Source organism: Thunnus thynnus, chromosome 11, assembly GCF_963924715.1.
Source record: "Thunnus thynnus chromosome 11, fThuThy2.1, whole genome shotgun sequence".
Classification (NCBI taxonomy): Eukaryota; Metazoa; Chordata; class Actinopteri; order Scombriformes; family Scombridae; genus Thunnus; species Thunnus thynnus.
Genome location: NC_089527.1, coordinates 11,381,000 through 11,399,360, shown reverse-complemented (window position 1 = coordinate 11,399,360; position 18,361 = coordinate 11,381,000). Strand labels below are relative to the sequence as shown.

Here is an 18,361-nt window from a genome sequence, read left to right as displayed (position 1 = left end):
TTCAACCTGGATTATTACTGATATTATATGCCATCAAGAATCCACCGTATTGAGACTTTTTGTTCTAACAGCATGTAACGTCAGAGGCTGTGCCAGACTAATTAAAATTCTAATTAAAACTGGCCATGCATTAGAGTTTGCAAATGTTTCCATGAGAGTTAGAATCATTGAGGATGTAGGAAAAATGTCATCCCCGCTCCAGAGCTGATACAAAATCTGGATTGACCGCTGGACCGAAGACGGTCTAGCAAGTATGTTTTCACATCTGTAAACACAAGCTGTCCTCACTGGACCGCTGCACACAAACAACTGACCTCTTTAATAAACAGCAAGTTGGACAAAGATGTGAAAAAGTTTTATGAAAGCTTCAGTCAGCTACGAGAAATGAGAAAATGGTGCAGGAAAAAAAACCCCTAACATTTAAGATTTAAGACAACCTTTAGGGTGCATTTTGTAATTGTAAATTGTGAATTACAGTAGAAATGACAAGAACCAAGCTCAGAAATGTAACAGATTCTAGTTTCCATTTCATCCAATAACATAACAGGCACATTCGGACTCAGCCTATCGATTAACAATAGCTGAAACTAATACGTTTTTTCCTCCCGCCGCTGCTCCCGCAGGACAACAGCTTCGAGCAGTTCATCATCAACTACTGCAACGAGAAGCTGCAGCAGATCTTCATCGAGCTGACCCTGCGCGAGGAGCAGGAGGAGTATGTCCGAGAGGTAAGTTTTTGTATACTCAACATTCACACATAGAACAGAGCACACAGGGCAGTGCACACTCGGATAAATTGCCCGTCAAGCCCAGCCTGTAGCCCTGGTATCACTCTGTCACCTGCAACTGTACATTTACATCCTTCAACATGTCAGCACTCAATTTGTTCAGCTGACAGTTCATCGTTGCAGGCCCCGCAGCGTGATCTCAACCTGGTCATGTCACTCATCTGTTTAACCTCCTTATGCTATTTTGGCTTAAATTTGCATTCTTGACCTCGACCCAAACACATTTCTAATTCATATATGTCTTTATATCCCATCTCCATCTTCTGCCACACGCAGTTTATTCTCTCTCCCCGTCTCCCTCTGTGGATCGTCTGCGACGGAAGTGATCCCTCACTTGAGCAAGAGTAAACACTCCCCGTTGTGGGCCTTTAAGCTCTGTTTGTTTTTAAAGCTCTATGCGTATGAGTGCTGCAGCGGTGACCCCCACACCCCTTCCCTACTGACACCACCACCAATGATATTCCGCTTCTGGCCTCTGTCCAGTATATTGCATGGGAAAATACCACAGAGGCCTGGAGAAAGGAGGGGAGGTCCACCAATCAGGAATTTGGCTGATCACCCATCAGTTTAAGCCACACCTTCCCTGCCTCCCTCCCCCCTTCAAAATATCTGTCACATTACTTACATCAACTGAAGCTATGTTCCCAACCCTTTAGGAGCTGTGAATTAAAGGTCGACAATGTGGGTTTTTTTTTTTTTTTTCAAGGACCAGTGGCCTTTTTTTTTTTTTAAAGGGCTGGATGGAAAATGTTTTCCTCTTCAGAAAAGCTTTATGTTCTCTCCTCACTCAGAGACAGACACGAGTAAAACTGAGATGGAGACGCAGCAGGAGAGAGAATATAACATCGACCCAGCACAGCAGAGACAAATCCGGCTAACCATAGAACTGTTTTTTTTTTGTTTTTCCTCCACTCATTTAAAAGAATTAGAAAAAAATGTGTCAATTTGTATGAATGTGTCAGGTCAGTGCTGTTTGTCTAGACTCGGTGTAACCTCAACTTATAACAATGCAAAACTCATTAGGATTTAGTTAAGAGGGAGAAACACATCAGAGATAAATTCACAGCCACTATCTAGCCGGCCAGACACACCATTTGTTTTCCGTTTTCAAAGTCAGGCTGTGGACAAAACAACATCTTCCTTTGTCCCTATGCCAGAGAGACTTGCTAAAAGCCACTTTGGTCGCTCATTCGGAACGTGCTGTAGATGTTTTGATGGCTGCGTTATTTTGCGAAGCAATCACCAGTGGAATAAACGTCCAGCTCTGATTCTTTATCATTATTAACGTGGAGCGTGGCTTGTTAATGCAATGTAAATAACTTTTTTTTTTTCTGTATGAAGCATTGTTGGGTTCAAATGACAAATTTCCCAAACTATAGGAACAGAAAATGCACCCGTGAAAATGAGCTGTTTAACAACTCTGGTTGTCTAGATGATGGACAGCATTTGTGGTTTCTTCAGACTAACTTCAAAAGGTTGGAAGGTGGTCATACTATATATTTTGCCATCATGTAGTGTTGTGGTACATCCAATACTGTTAGTTCTGGCTTATAAACTGTTCAGAGCTGTCTGTGGAACACTGCTGTGTAGACTACAGTACTTACAGAGTTAACGATGAGATCAATCTTTAATTAAGTAACTTTCTTTCCTTAGATACGCGACCAGGTGCTCAGTGTTGTGTTGACACACAGGGACGTTCAAGATTATCTCATCACACACTCACTTCTGCGTGGGTCTTGCTGACGTGGAAAATATTTCTTTTTGGCTCCAGATAGAAAAGCCATTGTATCTTTTGACCTTAATTTCTTTTGTTACAGGGCATCGAATGGACCAACATTGAATATTTCAACAATGCTGTTATCTGTGACCTCATTGAGAATGTAAGTCAGTTTCTCAGTCCCGAGAAACCACACAAACCAACTCAGCATAAATCCACATTTTGAGTCTGGCCTTGTAAATTGAAAGTAATCATCAACAGAAGCATGATTATTCCAGCATTTTGACCCAGGTCAAAAAGGCTTTTGTAGCACTTTTAATAAAAGTGTTTTTCAGTGGTCAAAAGCCAATTTCAAAAAGTAATACTGTTACATTTATAGTGCAGTATCAAACCGTTTATTACTGTGAATTTAAACCACTTTCATGTCTGTGCACGTTGCTTTGCCCAGAACCAAAACGGCATCTTGGCCATGTTAGACGAGGAGTGCCTGAGGCCTGGGACAGTCACTGATGAGACCTTCCTGGACAAACTGAACACCATCTGTGCTGAGCACCAGCACTTCGAGAGCCGCCTCAGCAAGAATTCAAAGTTCCTCACCGACCACAGCCTGCCACACAATTGCTTCCGCATCCAGCACTACGCCGGCAAGGTACTGGACAGGAGTCTACAGCAAATGATGAAGACTTTTCAGATGAAGTGCTATATAGTTGTTAATGTATACACAGTTGTTAAGAAAATGCAAAAAAACACTGAAGAGATTAGAGTCATGTTATGATGGTATTATCCATGATGCAGAAACGGGCATCAGTGAACTGTGAAGGATCACAAAACAAATGGAGAAAGGTGTAATGCTTAGTGTGCAGCCAGTATGCATAATTAAAATTTTTTGTTCAGTTGTTCCTCTTTTCATGAATTAATAAAAAGAAAATTCATTTTAGTAATTTAGTGTTTTTCATTCTTCTGTCCGTATCAAGGTGCTGTACCGTGCCGAGGGCTTTGTAGATAAGAACAACGACCTGTTATACCGGGACCTGTCACAAGCCATGTACAAGGCCAACCACAGCCTCATCAAACAGCTGTTCCCTGAAGGCAACCCAGGCAAAGTGAACCTGAAGAGACCACCGACCGCTGGATTCCAGTTCAAAGCATCCGTGGGGACGCTGATGAGGAACCTGCAGACCAAGAACCCGAACTACATCCGGTAATTTATACAGAGAGAATATCAGTTATTATTGTGTCAGTCTAGGATATTATGAGTATGTTTTGTGTGTGTGTGTGTGTGAGAGAGAGAGAAATTTTCTGTTATTGTTTAAAAATGTTGGCCCCAAAAATAGTGCTTTAATGGAAAATGACACAAACCTCCCATGCAATAATTACTGATATCCAGTACCATTTTAAACCCCCATTCTATCATTTGATGAGTAGAAAACAAGGTCTAATTCCCCCAAAACAGTCTTTTTCACCTTAGTATTATTGACATCAGCTATGGCATAACCACACCGTGACATAATAAGTCTTTAAAATGCTTCTGATTAAAGATTCAAGACAAATATGATGTCAATCTTGAATAAGCTGGAAAAACAATAGCTAGCCCATATCTGATTTTCAAATAAAAGGATGTTATCAGATCATTACAACAGTCTAACCTCTCATCTTGTCGCCCAGGTGCATCAAGCCCAACGACAAGAAGGCATCCCACATCTTCACCGAGTCTCTGGTCCGCCATCAGGTGCGCTACCTGGGCCTGATGGAGAACGTCCGTGTGAGGAGAGCAGGGTACGCCTTCCGCCAGGCCTACGAGCCCTGCCTGGAGCGCTACAAAATGCTCTGCAAAAAGACCTGGCCCCATTGGAGAGGGCCTGCCAGGTAATTGTTATATTTACTCCGAAGCAGTTAAGTTATGAGGCAGGTGAGGGGAGCAGAGTGGGGGGGCCCCCGTCACTGGAAGGTTGCCAGAACAAATCCTGCCGAGCTTTTTGGTGAGAAAATAGTGACACTGGAAACTAAGCACACTCCCAGGTGTCTTTAACCGAGGCACTGAACTTCCAGTTACTCCTGATGGACCGACTCTGTGACCAGCGCTAATAGGTTGTAGCTGGAGCGGTCAGCTCCCAGGTGTGATTGTGAGGACCTGTGTGAATGTGAAGCAGGTTGTTACTGGAAAACAGCTCAGAAGACTTTCCCTGGATAAACCAAGATTTATATATAAGACTAGTTGACCCAACAGACTAACTTGTATATCTTTTATTAAGCATAGTGTTCGCCTTGATGATTATAACTTTATTATCTCATATACATATTTAGTAATATGCACACAACACATCAAAGTCCTCTTAGCCTCCTCCTAGAATCTAGTAGCAGTTTTGTCACATACCACTTGTTCACCATTGACAATTTCCTCCAAACCACAACATGTTGAGACATTTCATCCTTATCTGTCTCCTCCGTTCCATATCAGCCAGACTTGCATGTTTCATCCACTGTGCTGGTAAAAGCACTGATTCCTATCTTGTGCTTTTCAGCCATCCGTCAGTGCTTTGTGTGGTTTCCTTATACCCTCCTCCCACATGTTTCTGTAGATATTTTGCTATCTTCTTTTTATCATTTTTTTGTCCATTTCCTAAACTCTTTGTAATCCATGCTGTTCTCCTCTGTTCTCTCCTTGTTCATTTGTGCCCATTACGTGTCCAAATTCTTATCACCGCTTCTATACATTTGTGCTTGTGTTGTTTATAACCACTTGACATGTGAAGGGTGCTTTCAATGACCTCTTTGACTCCTCTGGTTTCCCACAGAGAAGGAGTAGAGGTGCTGATGTCTGACCTCCAGGTCCCCACTGAAGAGTTCTCCTACGGCCGCTCCAAGATCTTCATCAGGAACCCAAGAACGGTAGGAACCGCACAGTAAAACACAAAATTTATATCCCTAAAATTATGTTCTTCCAGTTTTGACATCTGCTGTGTATCAACTAAACGCTTGATCTGGTAGATCAAGCTGTGTTTGAATGTTTAAAGGTTGAATCCAGTGTGCTCAACCGCCCTGTTTTCTCACAGTAAGATGTTTGTAAAGCAGGGTGGGCTGTACATCGAGCCCCCATTTGAGCAATTAGCATGCAACCACCACTCTGAAAACACATGGTTTCACTTATCCATCCCATCTAACATGGGAAATGAGCGTCTTTACTCCTCGCTCGCAGGCTCCTCAAGCCTGCAGCATTTGTGTGGACCTTCTCCCCACCCTGCAGAAGACCAAACAAAGCTTGGAATAACATGATCTCATAGTGGGAGAATTTTTTTTTTCCTTCACTCTAATTGCTTTCTCTGTCTGATCAACTTATCTCCATTAAATGTATCTGCCAGCTGCAAAAGCACTAAACAAAGCAGATTTTAATCCGTATTCTCAGACCATATTTGTTTTGGCTGTTAATCCAATGCAGCCACACCTTTTTGTTTAATTGTCATCAAGGTTTTGAGAAATTCTTTATTAGAAAACAAAGAATAATAAGACCTTGCCTAAACTAATGTAGCATCTCCTGCTTATCTAGACACAACGCTGATTAAATTCAGGTTAATGTGCAAACAAGATTAGACGACCTGGCATTGAGAAATTCTACATGTATTTTCAAGCGGTGATATCAAATGACCCGAGAATCTATGCCAGCAGATGAACCAATTGCATGAGTTTACAGCAGAACAATAAATGGTGTACTCACACCCCCTGATAAAGATAAGTTAATAGGTAATTTTTTATTGTCTTGCCGTAAACCAGAGCAATAAATGTGATGATTGTGGTGATTGGACTTTGTTCTTGATATCACTGAATCAATATTTGCCATGATAAAATTAAAAAAAAAAAAAATTCTATAAAGATAAACTTTGCTTTCTCCATGATGGTGTTACAGATGTTAAAAAGACTTCCCAGAAGAGAACTGGCTTTTGTTACCCCTCTACACTGTATGTAAGGGTGTTGTCTTGTTCTCTCTCTTGTCTTCTCTGCAGCTCTTCTTCTTGGAGGAGAGGAGGAGGCAGTGCCTACAAGACTTGGCCACACTCATTCAGAAGATCTATCGCGGCTGGAAGTGCCGCAGCCACTTCTTGCTGCTGAAAAAGAGTCAGATCGTGGTGGCAGCGTGGTACCGTCGATACGCAGTGAGGCTCTTGTGGAATTAAAACCAAAAAAAATACACACCTAGCAAGAATTGAAAAGACAAATAACTGATAAAATATGAAGTAAAACAAAATGCATGAAGTGTTGTTAATATCTTATCTACTCCTTTTTCGTCTCACAGCAACAAAAGAAATACCAGAAGATCAAGAGCGCCACCACTGTGGTGCAGTCCTACACCAGAGGATGGCAGGTGCGCATTTCTCTCTCTGTGTATTCATTTTGTTCAGAATAAAATGATGCAAGAAGCAATTCAGAAATCATGACATAAACAACATTAAAATATTTCCACCAGGCCCGCAAACTCCTGAGAGAGCTGAAATATCAGAAGAGATGTGAAGAGGCAGCAACCACCATCGCAGCCTACTGGCACGGCACCCAGGTACTGATGCATTAAAGTGCAGGGGGGGGGGGGTATCAGAGAGCGAGGAGCCTACCTCGACAGAGCATCAGCCTGGCTTTGATCCAGGCTTTTTTATTCATGTTGCAAAAAAAAAAAAAAAGACCACTCTTGAAGACTTAACAGTATTTCCTACATAAATCTTCATCTCATGCAATGCTCCTGCTAATGGCTCCACTTTATTACAAAAATTATGTTCCTTTCTAAAAATCTTTCTATGCTTGGTGGTTTTTTTTCTGCTGTATTCCTTTAATCCTGCCTCTTTTTGCTGATCACACAACTGCCACTTCTTCTTCTTTTTTTTTTTTTTCTCTCTACCCCGCCCCATTTCTTTTTTTCACTTTCCTTTCTCGATCCTTTTCCTTCTCACAACCTGTCTTACTCCTAACGCCCACCCGCATCCCACCAGGCTCGGATGGAACTGAGACGTCTAAAACAAGAAGCGCGGAATAAACATGCCGTGACAGTAATTTGGGCATACTGGCAGGGAACCAAGGTATTTCAACCCAGCTGTAGTGTGTCCCTGTCCCAGCTGTCTTGTCATCCCTGTTCACCATATCCCATCCCATTTCATTGAAAGTGCCTAATAGAGTAGCTGCCCCTCTGAATTAACCCCAATCCCGGTCCTTCTGTTATCCACTAGCCTGAATATTGTGCCTTATTGTTGTTTTTGTTCTGTTTTCTGTTTTGTAGCCGTTAACCGCGCATGCAGGATTGTCTTGAAAGTTTGCAGATTGACATGTTGTGGTTGTTAAGTTTTGTTTTTCAGTCATGGCATCATAGGCATATGCAACCGAAATTATCTCTGTAAAGCAGCCACAATGAGATCCTTTAACATGGCTCACATATTTTGAATTTTTTTTTTGTCTTTAGTTTGTTTTCTATCTAATATGTTTTTCTTTTATTATGTGTTTATTATAATTTGTTGCCCACCACACAGATCATTTTCACTGTATTCTTTACTCGAGCTCATGTTGAGAACTCTCAGTAAACTGATATGCCTACAACAAAACACAGAGAAGCTCTTACGAACAAGCATGGAATAATGACAATAAGATGGCAACGAGCATATGTGTATAATTACAGCCACTTCGACTTGTCGTCTGCACGCATAACATACCATTATTTTATCAGCATCTACATTATCATTTCAGATATCCTTTGTTGTTGTAAAAATTAATATTATATTTCAAGGTCTCATTCCGCTGATAACTATCAATTCAGGCTCATTATAGATGCCATTTAAGATTATTCTGTGTTGTATGAGAACTTTGCTCTTAGTAAACAAGGTTTCTTATTCGTCAACATTTTTACACAACTCTAGATAATATTTAATAATTTAATAATAATCCAGCTTGTCAAACCAGCAAATAAATAAAAGTTTCCGTCAAAAACATGAACAAAATACAGAGGCAGAAAACACGAGCAGCACTCAACCGGCATGTTGATGTTTAAATACACGGTGTCCCATCTCTTGACATCTTCTGTTGTCTTTCGTCAATGTTTCCTCATAACGCTTTTTTACACCTACGCAGTATCTCACCGCGGACAATTAACTTTTGATTTCCATTGAAATTAACCTCCTCCACAACTGCCACCGCTTTTCATCAGGCTCGGAGGGAGCTGCGTCAGCTGAAGGAGGAGGCGAGGAATAAACATGCCGTATCGGTCATTTGGGCCGGCTGGCAGGGCACCAAGGTATTTGGGAAGCCTGTTGACTTGACTTGTCGTGACTTGCCGCCTCCATCGACCCCCTCCCACCCACTCCCACCCCACCCATCCCCCCCCCCAAAAAAAACCCTCAACATATATCCATCAGTCTGCTTACCTCATTCTAAACATTACATTTATGATGCAAGGCAGTACCAGACACCCTTTCACATACACTCAGACTGTCGTCCACTGGATGGAGTCTTACTAATAGAAGCAAAACAGTTGTTATTGCAGTTACAGTCCTATGTCATTGAAGGTACAGTCACACACACACACACATCAGACAAGTCTCTTCCAGGTCATGTTTTTAAATGTGTTTTCAGCTCCTTCATCCAAGGTCCATGCCTCTCCACTGCACGCTGCCTGCTCTCCCTGCACGATTTCCTTCTATTTGTGTAGTTAATGCATGTTTTCTCTTCGTCTTGCAGTACTGTTTGTCTTTTTAGATGGAACTGTTTGGATCCTTTGAGGTGACCTCTGCTGCCTGAGTTGTGACTTTTGCTCTTCTCCTGTTTCACTCAAAGTTCCACTAAAAAGCTCCAAGTCTGTTTCCCTTACAGAGACTCCCCTGATAAATGTTCATGTGACCCACAGTGTCATGTTCGTTTCTGGAGGCGGGAATAGAAGAGCTGTACTTTTTACAGTCTCTTGATGGTCACACAGGGTTTGAGTGCAGTGGGTGTGGGCGTGTGTGTGTGTGTGGTTGTGTGTGTGTATGTGTGTTTTTTGATGTTTGCTCACCTCAGGCAAAAGAATGTCTCCCTCTTCTTCCTCTCATCTTCTCCTGCTTCATTTTTTCCCGCTCCTTGTCTCCTCCCGCCCACCCCCTTGAACAGGCTCGCAGGGAGCTGAGGAGACTGAAGGAAGAAGCCAGGCGTAAGCATGCTGTCGCTGTGATTTGGGCCTACTGGCAGGGACTCAAGGTACCTACCAGCCCCACAGCGCAGCTATCACCATCACGTCTTGCCACCCACTCAACACCCCTGACCCTCGTCATCCTCCACAATCATCTATCTTCAGAAAGCCAGTCTCTGCCTTGTATAGCAATCACACTTAATTCATAATGACATTGTTTCAAACTGTGTGCAGCTTTCGACACAAACGTCCCAGAGGTTAAAGACATTGAGAAACAAGTTGTTACATGTGTTTATCAGTTGATCTATTACATCAACTCTTGTTGAAACTCGCTGACTAAATATTCCCACCATCAAAACAGTAAAAAAATGTCCATAATCAACACTGAACTATACTTTTACAAAGATTAATATAGCATGAACAGACGTAGATTTATTTACATCAGAGTCAAGTATTGTTTTTCTTGCTACAGTTTTTCCCCTAGTGTTGCTTCTATATAGAAAGCCTAATCCCCTCGCCTTCGTGTGACTTTCTTGTGGGACTTGCAGGACTTGTAGTCCTTGAACATTTACCCCTGAGCCACCAATACGGCCCAGAGAAATGTATTTAACACAATAAGTCTGATCTCTTAAAACAAAAGAACATTTTCAGTTTAACCTGGTGGTTTTTCTTTGCAGAGGTTTTGAGACTTCTTCCCACCAGTCATTGCTCAAAGCACTGAAAAATCACACATGAAACAATGTCCTGGTTACTCTCTAACAGTTATCATTAGAAAACTCTGACTAGAGGATACGGTAAAACAGTTACATTTAAACATCCTCCTGTAATTCCATAGTTCAGATGAAATGACTTATTATTTAGGGACAGACGCTTTTTACTGGTTTTTGAGGGTTTCAGTTATAAACCAACACCCTGACTGACATGGCAGAGGCTGTCTGTCTGTTTCCAATCTGTTCTTTTCTTAACATCTTACTCTGTCCTGTTTATCTGTGCAACTAACCTCATGTAAAGCAGCGCTGATTCTGTACGCAACACTATTTGTTTCACCTCTTATTTCTGGCATATAAAGTATGTGTGTCTGACGTTTTGTTGATTGTGTTTCGTGTCTGCTTGGTCTTAGAAGAATCACACTGGTCATTTGTTGCCGTGTTAATCTTTTCATCATTTTAATTGACCAGCCTGCACCTCACAGTACACAGTGCACCTGTTCACAACTCAATTTGTGCAATTAAAGTCAGCATGAAGGTCATGTGTCATAACCATCATTGAGTTTTCAGTAATTAATTTGAAGCAATCATTGTAATTTTAATTAATTTCAGCAGCTTGGAGGTAACTCCGTCTGTTCCAGGTGTTCGGTGTTTGTGACTAACCAAATGTCTGTTGTTCTAGTGTGCTGTTTGTGTAAATCAGTGTCTTCCCTTTCTTTCCCGCCTCACGTCAAACTAATAGGTGACAATATGTGTTTTGACAGTTTATTTTTTTGCTGTAACAGGTCCGCAGAGAATACAGAAAATTCTTCAGGGCAAATGCAGGCAAGAAGATCTATGAGTTCACCATCCAGAGAATTGTGAGTAGAACTTGAATATTTGCTTGAAAGCTTAATTCAATAAACGTAAACACTGAAAACAATGATGTATGAGTGAAGGAATTTTGTTGTTGTTCTTTTCAATATTCAGTAAAAATGTAAGTTACCCCCCTACATTCAGAGAAATCAAACTAGATTCCCTTGTGTCTGTTTTTTTTCTAGATGCAAAAGTACTTCCTGGGCCTGAAGAGGGACTTGCCTTCCATGTCACCCATAGACAAGAGCTGGCCCTCCAGGCCTTACCTCTTCCTGGACGGAGTCCACACAGAGCTCCGGAGAATCTTCCACCTCTGGAGGGTCGGTCACAAATAACCTGTCATTTCATGATTTATACAGTCAAAGTAAATATTGTCGGTATCTGGTAGACGGATGCCTAGTAGAACGATGTCAGCATTTCAGTCACAGACGTTTGTCAGATATTAAACTTATGATATGAAATAGCATAAAGTACCAGAACCTCAGGCTGCAACAACCAGTCACAAAAGTAGTCAAATCATAAACGTGTACCAGCAGTGATCCTATCAATGATTGATCAAATACATATATAGATTAAGATGAGCTATGCATCACAAGATCCATTGAATACAATAGAAAATACCAGATGTGCAATAACACTACAAGATGAATGATATTAACGAGAGTCCTGTATGTGAACTTTTCATTTGTGTTTTCAGTGTAAGAAATACAGGAGCACATTCACAGAGGAGAAGAAGGCAGTGTATGAAGAGAAGCTGGAGGCAAGCGAGATCTTCAAGGATAAAAAGGCTCTCTACCCGAGCAGGTACCTGAAATCTACCGGAGCAGAGTTCTGTTTCTTTCATGGTATAGGTGTATATGAGTAATATGTATGGACACATGGGGGAAATGGCTCACTTTCTGATGAATTAGTTAAATGGGTTTTGAGAGTCTCTTCCTTTTTTGACTCTGTGTTTTCTGTCAGCGTGAGCCAGCCCTTCAAAGGAGACTACCTGGAGATCCGCAAGAACCCCAAGTACCAGAAACTGAACAGTGCTGTGGAGGAGAAGGTTCTGCTGGCTGATGTGGTCAACAAGATCAACAGGGCCAATGGCAAGGTAAGAAAGATCGCACACACTACAATATTTAGTTTTTACAAGAGCTGAAAAGTCAAAAAATATAAGCTGTGATCACATCGTGACCTGCTGTTTAGAGTCTTGCTCCACTTTTCGGCACAAGCCTCGTTGAGCACAAAACTATTAGGTTGTTTTGATGTGTATTTCACCCAGCTTTACAACAATCTGATGTTTTTTTGACATCCTAACAACTGACATCATATTTGCTTCAGCAGATAACGGACATTTCTTGGATAGATGTATTATTTCTTACTCTTAACCCTGCCCCAGAGAAAAAAACTAACAAAAAAAAAACAATTTCAGCCTTTACATCTTCCTTTTGCCATAATGTGGAGGTGAGAGGCACAATTTCAGATTGACGGACTGGATCTGCTCTCATTCGCAGGGTACAGCTCGGATCTTCCTGCTGACTAAGAACAGCGTTGTCCTGGCTGACCAGAAGACAGGCCAGGTGAAGGCCAGCGTCCCTCTGCCGGACCTCACCAGCGTGTCAGTCAGCACACAGAGTGATGGCTTCTTCGCTCTCAAACTAAAGGAGGTGAGGGAGACCTGTTGTGATTTATAGTTGTAGTGGAATTATGATTCAGATCAAGTCAAAGGAATAGTCCGACAATTTGGGAGATACACTTATTCCCTTTTTTGCCGGGAGCTAGATTGGAAGATCAATACCACTCTCCTTGCAAAAAATATGGAGCCAGAGGGGGTAAGGGATTAGCTGAGCTTAGCGTAAAGACTGGAAAAAAGGTGAAACAGCTAACCTGGCTCTGTCCAGTATCTGGTTTGTTCAATCTGTATTAAACATAAAAGTAGTATCAATCTTCTCACTATTCCTTTAAGGTCTGCTTAGACACTAATGTTGTTAAATGGTGGTCAATTGTGCATCTGTGTTTTTGACGCCCGTTCCATCATTATTTTGCTGTAGGGGTCAGCCTCAGCCGTCAAAGGAGACTTCTTACTCAGCAGCGAGCATCTGATTGAGATCATCACCAAACTCCACCACATCGGCTCCACCGCTGCGGACAGGGAGCAGCTCAACGTTGACATCTCAGATGAGTAAGAGAGCATGCAGAGTGCTATTCAGTTTTCAGGTTGAAACGTGTTAATATGCATCTTCCACCGGCATCCTGTTCAATGATTTTTTCTGTATAACAGGTTTCTGGTGCAGTTCAAGCAGGACAAAGTATGCGTCAAATTCATCCAAGGAGTCGCCAAGAACGGCAACAGCGTGTCCTGCAAGCGTAAGAACAACCGCCTGCTGGAGGTGTCAGTACCCGCAACAGCATAGAGCTTCCCCCTCAACACCTCTCCAGTGCTGTTCTTGAGTGCTCAGATTGGGCACGATTAAAACACCAAACCACCATCCACTCCGAAAACTCTGGTCTCAAGAACCATCACCCCAGTGCCCACAATGGGCCCAAAAATGACAGTGCAGTTATTTGAGCTTGTTGCGATTTTTTTTTTTTTTTTTAATTTTGTTTTTCGTTTTTTCCTTCAGTCTCTTCTTATCAGAGTTACCATGGCATCACTATAGCTGTAACCATGTGCCACCTTTTTGGCAAAGAAAGCCCTTGTCGGGGTTGCATGCCACAGAAATTTGGTGAAATGTTTCAATGGTGTTTTGTAAAACTGGGGTAAAGAGTTGAAGACGGATAAAAAAAAAAAAAATCTCGTGGGCACAAGAGATTTTTGTATACCAATGGTGATGTTGATAATGATTGTTCTGCCTGTATGTCGAATCAGTCTTTTGAGATAATGTTATTATAAGAACCTTGTGACAAGCTCCAGCCTCAACTGGCCTCGACTGATCCATTTTTAAGTATCTCTGTCTTAAAATGTGAGATGGATGGGGAACTTTTGGGCTCGGCCTGTCAGAATTAGTGTCTCTGAAGAGAATACTGCACTTGTCTTCACCTCGGTGTAACCAAAAGATGATGACCTGAAAATGAATTTGATTGTATGTTGTATTATTTTCTATATATTTTTTCTGACAAAAAAAAAAAAGCACAGCGGGCAGTTGAGGAGTCAAATGTAATTTGCTATATTATTGTAAAACCACTTTTTGTATCCGCAATTCCTATGTGCCATTGAACAGGTCCCATGACTTGTCACGTGTCAGTGTACAAATACAGACATAGAAAAACCATATAGGTGATGGACCCTGTTCAGTTCCTGTTATTGACAATATGATTGCCAGCAAAACTCTTTGAAAGGGGGGGTATATCATCCTGTAGTGGCTGATTCTTGTCATCTTTGACAGCACTGCACATGTGATCAACTTCCATTATTCCCTACTAGCACAGCACAGTACAGTTTGTGACCATTTCCAAGCTTTATTTAATCTCTAAAGAGTTATTGTAAACTGAATCCAATGTTTTGCAAAGGCAGTAACACGTAGAATGTCATGTATGAATCAAAGAAGCATTATGTGGGACTTGATTAAGGATACTGACAAAGGCAGTGCAGACATTCCAGTGGAAGTATACCCGACCACAAGACGCAAAGGTACCCAGACCCTTTGTAATGTCCTCACCCGATTTTAAAGCTTTCAGTTTCTCTGGTGCAAAGTGAAACCCTTGACATTGATATTTCTTTTGCGTGCAATAAATAATGTTTTTTTTCTCTTGATTATTCTTTTCCTGGCTAAACAGTAGTGACCACCAATAGAAGTCGCCATCACAAGCTGTACATAGGCTTTAGGCTGTAGCCCTGGCATGGACAAAGGGTTTCTTTAGTATCCTAACTTTAAATGCTGTGTTTATGAAATAGCTGTTTTTGCCACTGCAGCTTGAGCTATTGTAGTGCTTGACCCACTCTGACCTAATGTTTATTTTTCAAGGGGGAAAGACCAAATATTAAGCACACGTGACCATAGATATTTTTGATGTATCAGAAGAAATTGAGCAATTACAGCTTTTCCACCTTTCGAGTACTCGGTATATATTTACACACAAGCCAAATTTGATTATCAAAGAAGCAACAGTGCGCTATATTTTCAGGTATGTTGACTATAATCTTTATTTGGTTGTACTGGTAGTTTGTACTGATTTCTAAGTCAACCAGTGGTTTCTCTGAGGGAATAACACTTGGTCTAGTTGTGTTTTGCAATCCGATGTACCTTGGTTTGTGGCTGTTTTTTGTATTTTTTCATGTCACATACGACATAGGGATTTGAGAAATCGGTTGTTCCTGTCCCTTGCACAGGAACAACTGAGCTTAACGCCAGTCTTGATGTATTTGTTCCTTGGCTCTGCACAGTTTAAATGCAATTTTGCTAAGGGTGACATCTCCCTCCCCTCTCCTCTCTTCTGTGTTTTGTATTTGAACAATGGCTAGAACTGCAAAAATGATGTCTGCATTCTTGTGTGCCTAAAGTAAACCTGTGCTGAGACAGAACATGGAAATGTTTCAATAGAACTCAATGTAACATTTACAAGTAATCTTTTTTAAATTAAATAAAGATCAGTAATAAATAAATGTTGTGGGAGTTTGTGACATTCTTTGCATTGTTATTATAGTATTTATTCCGGAGATACTAATTTTAGCCATTCACACATAACCATAAAGGACATTTCTGACCCTCAATTGATACTGAATGACAGATGCACAATGTTACAGGGCATTTTCCATGTACAGAGCCTTTTGAACAGTCTTTTTATCTAACCTACAGTGTACAAGCAACAGTCTAAATCAACCACATAGTACAACAGATTATTAAATCTCACATTCCTGAGAGGGTCTTGGTTGCTATTTATCAGCAGTATCAACAGGGGGGTTGGTTGGGACTGAATAGTCTTATGGGGCTTAGTTGCATTGGGGCTGGGCAGGCAGGCCTTGTAGTCAAGCAGCTGGCCAGATGTTTTCCATCACATCTGGGGAGAGCTGTCCTGGGTTAAATTCCGCGGCTTGGGGAGCGCTGCCGGCAACAGGTCTCCAGGGAGCAGCCCTCAGATTGAGCCCAGAGTGGTAAAAATAGCATACCATTTTGGGCTGCCCAGTACCCGGTTCCCACCACTCGGAAGGCTGGGAAAGGAAGGAGGAGTCCCAGCCTCCCCGTGGATATTCAACCCTCACTGGGAGTGCAAAGGAACTATACAATGTACAATCCCATCTCCTGCAAAGCCAAAGCAACACATCAGGAAGTCTGGATCTGCAGTGAGTTCTGGAGAGACAAGGTCCTTGTGGAAAAAAATAAAGAATATTATAATGGTTCCTTCCTGAATATGAAGTACCACCATTCTAGGTTTGATGGAAACAAGAACTAGCACTTACAGGACATAGTTTTATAATGAAGGATCATAATGATATTAATTTGATTCTAATGAGAGGTGAACATGCTTATCATCTCTCAGAGGGGTGGGAGGTAGAATCATATTACTTCAGAGATTTGGTGATCTTTGGCGACATCCCATGGATTTTAAATGGTATTACAACAAAAACAAAAAAGAAAGCAAGGAGGATGTACAACAAGTAAATTGTCGTTTTGATGGATTATTACCAATCTAGAAAGCTATGTCTTGCATTAGAGAAGTGACATGATACTGGCTTTAACACATAAATGTCCTCTAATACATAAATGCACAAAACATACTTTAATAATACATATAAGATTGGCATTCAATATATTTTTTAATATTTTAGATATTATATTATTGTGATCCAAAATTTTGTATAAATGTTTTCCTGCAGAACCATTCATACAATATGTTGCAAAGTGAGTAGGCAGACTGAGAGCCTGCAAACAGCTGGATGTCTTGGGGAACTGTCCTGTTGGGATTTCACATCCTGTCCAAAATCCTATCAATTGAAGTGGATTGTAGTGCTGCTGGCAAAAAATGCAATGTAGAAAAAAATGTAGTCATACAACATGATTGTGCAAACAGAATTACATTCCCACAACATGAGGAATACCTAGACCACACACACACACACACACACACACACATGCAGGTGTGCCTCCTATCTTGATCGTGAAATCTTCCCTGTCTAGTAATAGATGGAGTGGGTGGACATTTGTTGGCCACAACTCTCTCTCTCTCTCTCTCTCTCACTCTCTCTCTATCTCTCTCTCTCACTAACAAGCTAACAAAGTTTGGTTATGGGCTTGTAGAGACCCAGAAATTATCATTGAGTATCCAATAGGAGTAGATGATGTGACTGTTAAATGGTACCACTCAGTGGGATGAGATCTAATCCCAATTTTTTGAAAATGTATATGGCTCGAGATAACATTTTGATATCCAAACCACTGCTGAGTGGCAGCTTTGTCACTGTGAATAATCACCCTTTACATTAATTGGTGCTGGTGCTGGTACCCCAATTTAGGTTTCCTTTTACTTCCTAAATCTGATTATATGGCCTACTGTAATGTCTCAAAATGAATGGGAGGAATGTATTAACTGTAATGTGAAATGAAAGGACTCCAGCACTTTCTTGCCTAATGAAAAACTACAAAACAAAAAATACAGAAACTCACAATATACTGCATTACATTACAGTGTACATTTTTTTACTAACATATAATGTTACATATAAGTACAGTAGGCCTATTACAATGAAAACAAAATTACATTTAAAAAAAGATATGTCAAAGTATGAGTAAAATGAGATAAGATAAAGAGCACAGTGGCTGCTCGCCCCTGCATGTGCCCTGTAGACTGTTAAAAAGTCACTGCCTGGGGATAAAAGCTGTCTTTGAAAAGTGCTGTGTGCCCTGATGTAGCGATAGTGCTTACCTGATGGTGGCAGTGAAGATAGACGGTGACCTGGAAGAGTGAGTGAGTGTGATAATAGCTTGTGCCCTGTTCCTGCACCTTTGTAGTGTAGATCTCCTCCAGCTATGGCTGACCGGGCTGATTGCTATCTGTTATTTTTGATGCTGGCTTTGTAAAGTCACCTCACGTCAAGCACACACAGGTTAACAAACCTCCACTAGGAATCCTTTTTTTAAAGGTGCACCCATAAATGGTCACAATCCTTTGTGACTGGAGCTATTGGTGGTTTTATTCTTCCTAAAATCATTTGGTTTTAAACACAGTTTGTTCTATCAAT

The 18,361-nt window shown here is 41.2% G+C and overlaps 1 protein-coding gene across 4 annotated transcripts in view; it reads left to right on the top strand.

The window, feature by feature from the left end:
• myo1b (myosin IB) overlaps positions 1 to 15,787 on the top strand; it is a 64,608-nt gene extending 48,821 nt beyond the window's left edge. The window contains exons 14-32 of one of the 4 annotated variants that reach the window (XM_067603173.1): positions 624 to 728; positions 2,606 to 2,668; positions 2,954 to 3,154; positions 3,480 to 3,706; positions 4,171 to 4,371; positions 5,301 to 5,394; positions 6,504 to 6,653; positions 6,794 to 6,862; positions 6,965 to 7,051; positions 7,479 to 7,565; positions 8,681 to 8,767; positions 9,619 to 9,705; positions 11,130 to 11,204; positions 11,385 to 11,519; positions 11,897 to 12,003; positions 12,163 to 12,295; positions 12,699 to 12,851; positions 13,236 to 13,366; positions 13,466 to 15,787. In XM_067603173.1, the coding sequence (XP_067459274.1) occupies positions 624 to 728; positions 2,606 to 2,668; positions 2,954 to 3,154; positions 3,480 to 3,706; positions 4,171 to 4,371; positions 5,301 to 5,394; positions 6,504 to 6,653; positions 6,794 to 6,862; positions 6,965 to 7,051; positions 7,479 to 7,565; positions 8,681 to 8,767; positions 9,619 to 9,705; positions 11,130 to 11,204; positions 11,385 to 11,519; positions 11,897 to 12,003; positions 12,163 to 12,295; positions 12,699 to 12,851; positions 13,236 to 13,366; positions 13,466 to 13,598 (2,325 nt within the window). In that variant the 3' untranslated portion in view covers positions 13,599 to 15,787. The remainder of the gene's footprint in view (positions 1 to 623; positions 729 to 2,605; positions 2,669 to 2,953; positions 3,155 to 3,479; positions 3,707 to 4,170; positions 4,372 to 5,300; positions 5,395 to 6,503; positions 6,654 to 6,793; positions 6,863 to 6,964; positions 7,052 to 7,478; positions 7,566 to 8,680; positions 8,768 to 9,618; positions 9,706 to 11,129; positions 11,205 to 11,384; positions 11,520 to 11,896; positions 12,004 to 12,162; positions 12,296 to 12,698; positions 12,852 to 13,235; positions 13,367 to 13,465) is intronic. The other 3 variants (XM_067603174.1, XM_067603175.1, XM_067603176.1) reach the window with 3 other exon arrangements.
• Positions 15,788 to 18,361: the final 2,574 nt, after the last annotated feature.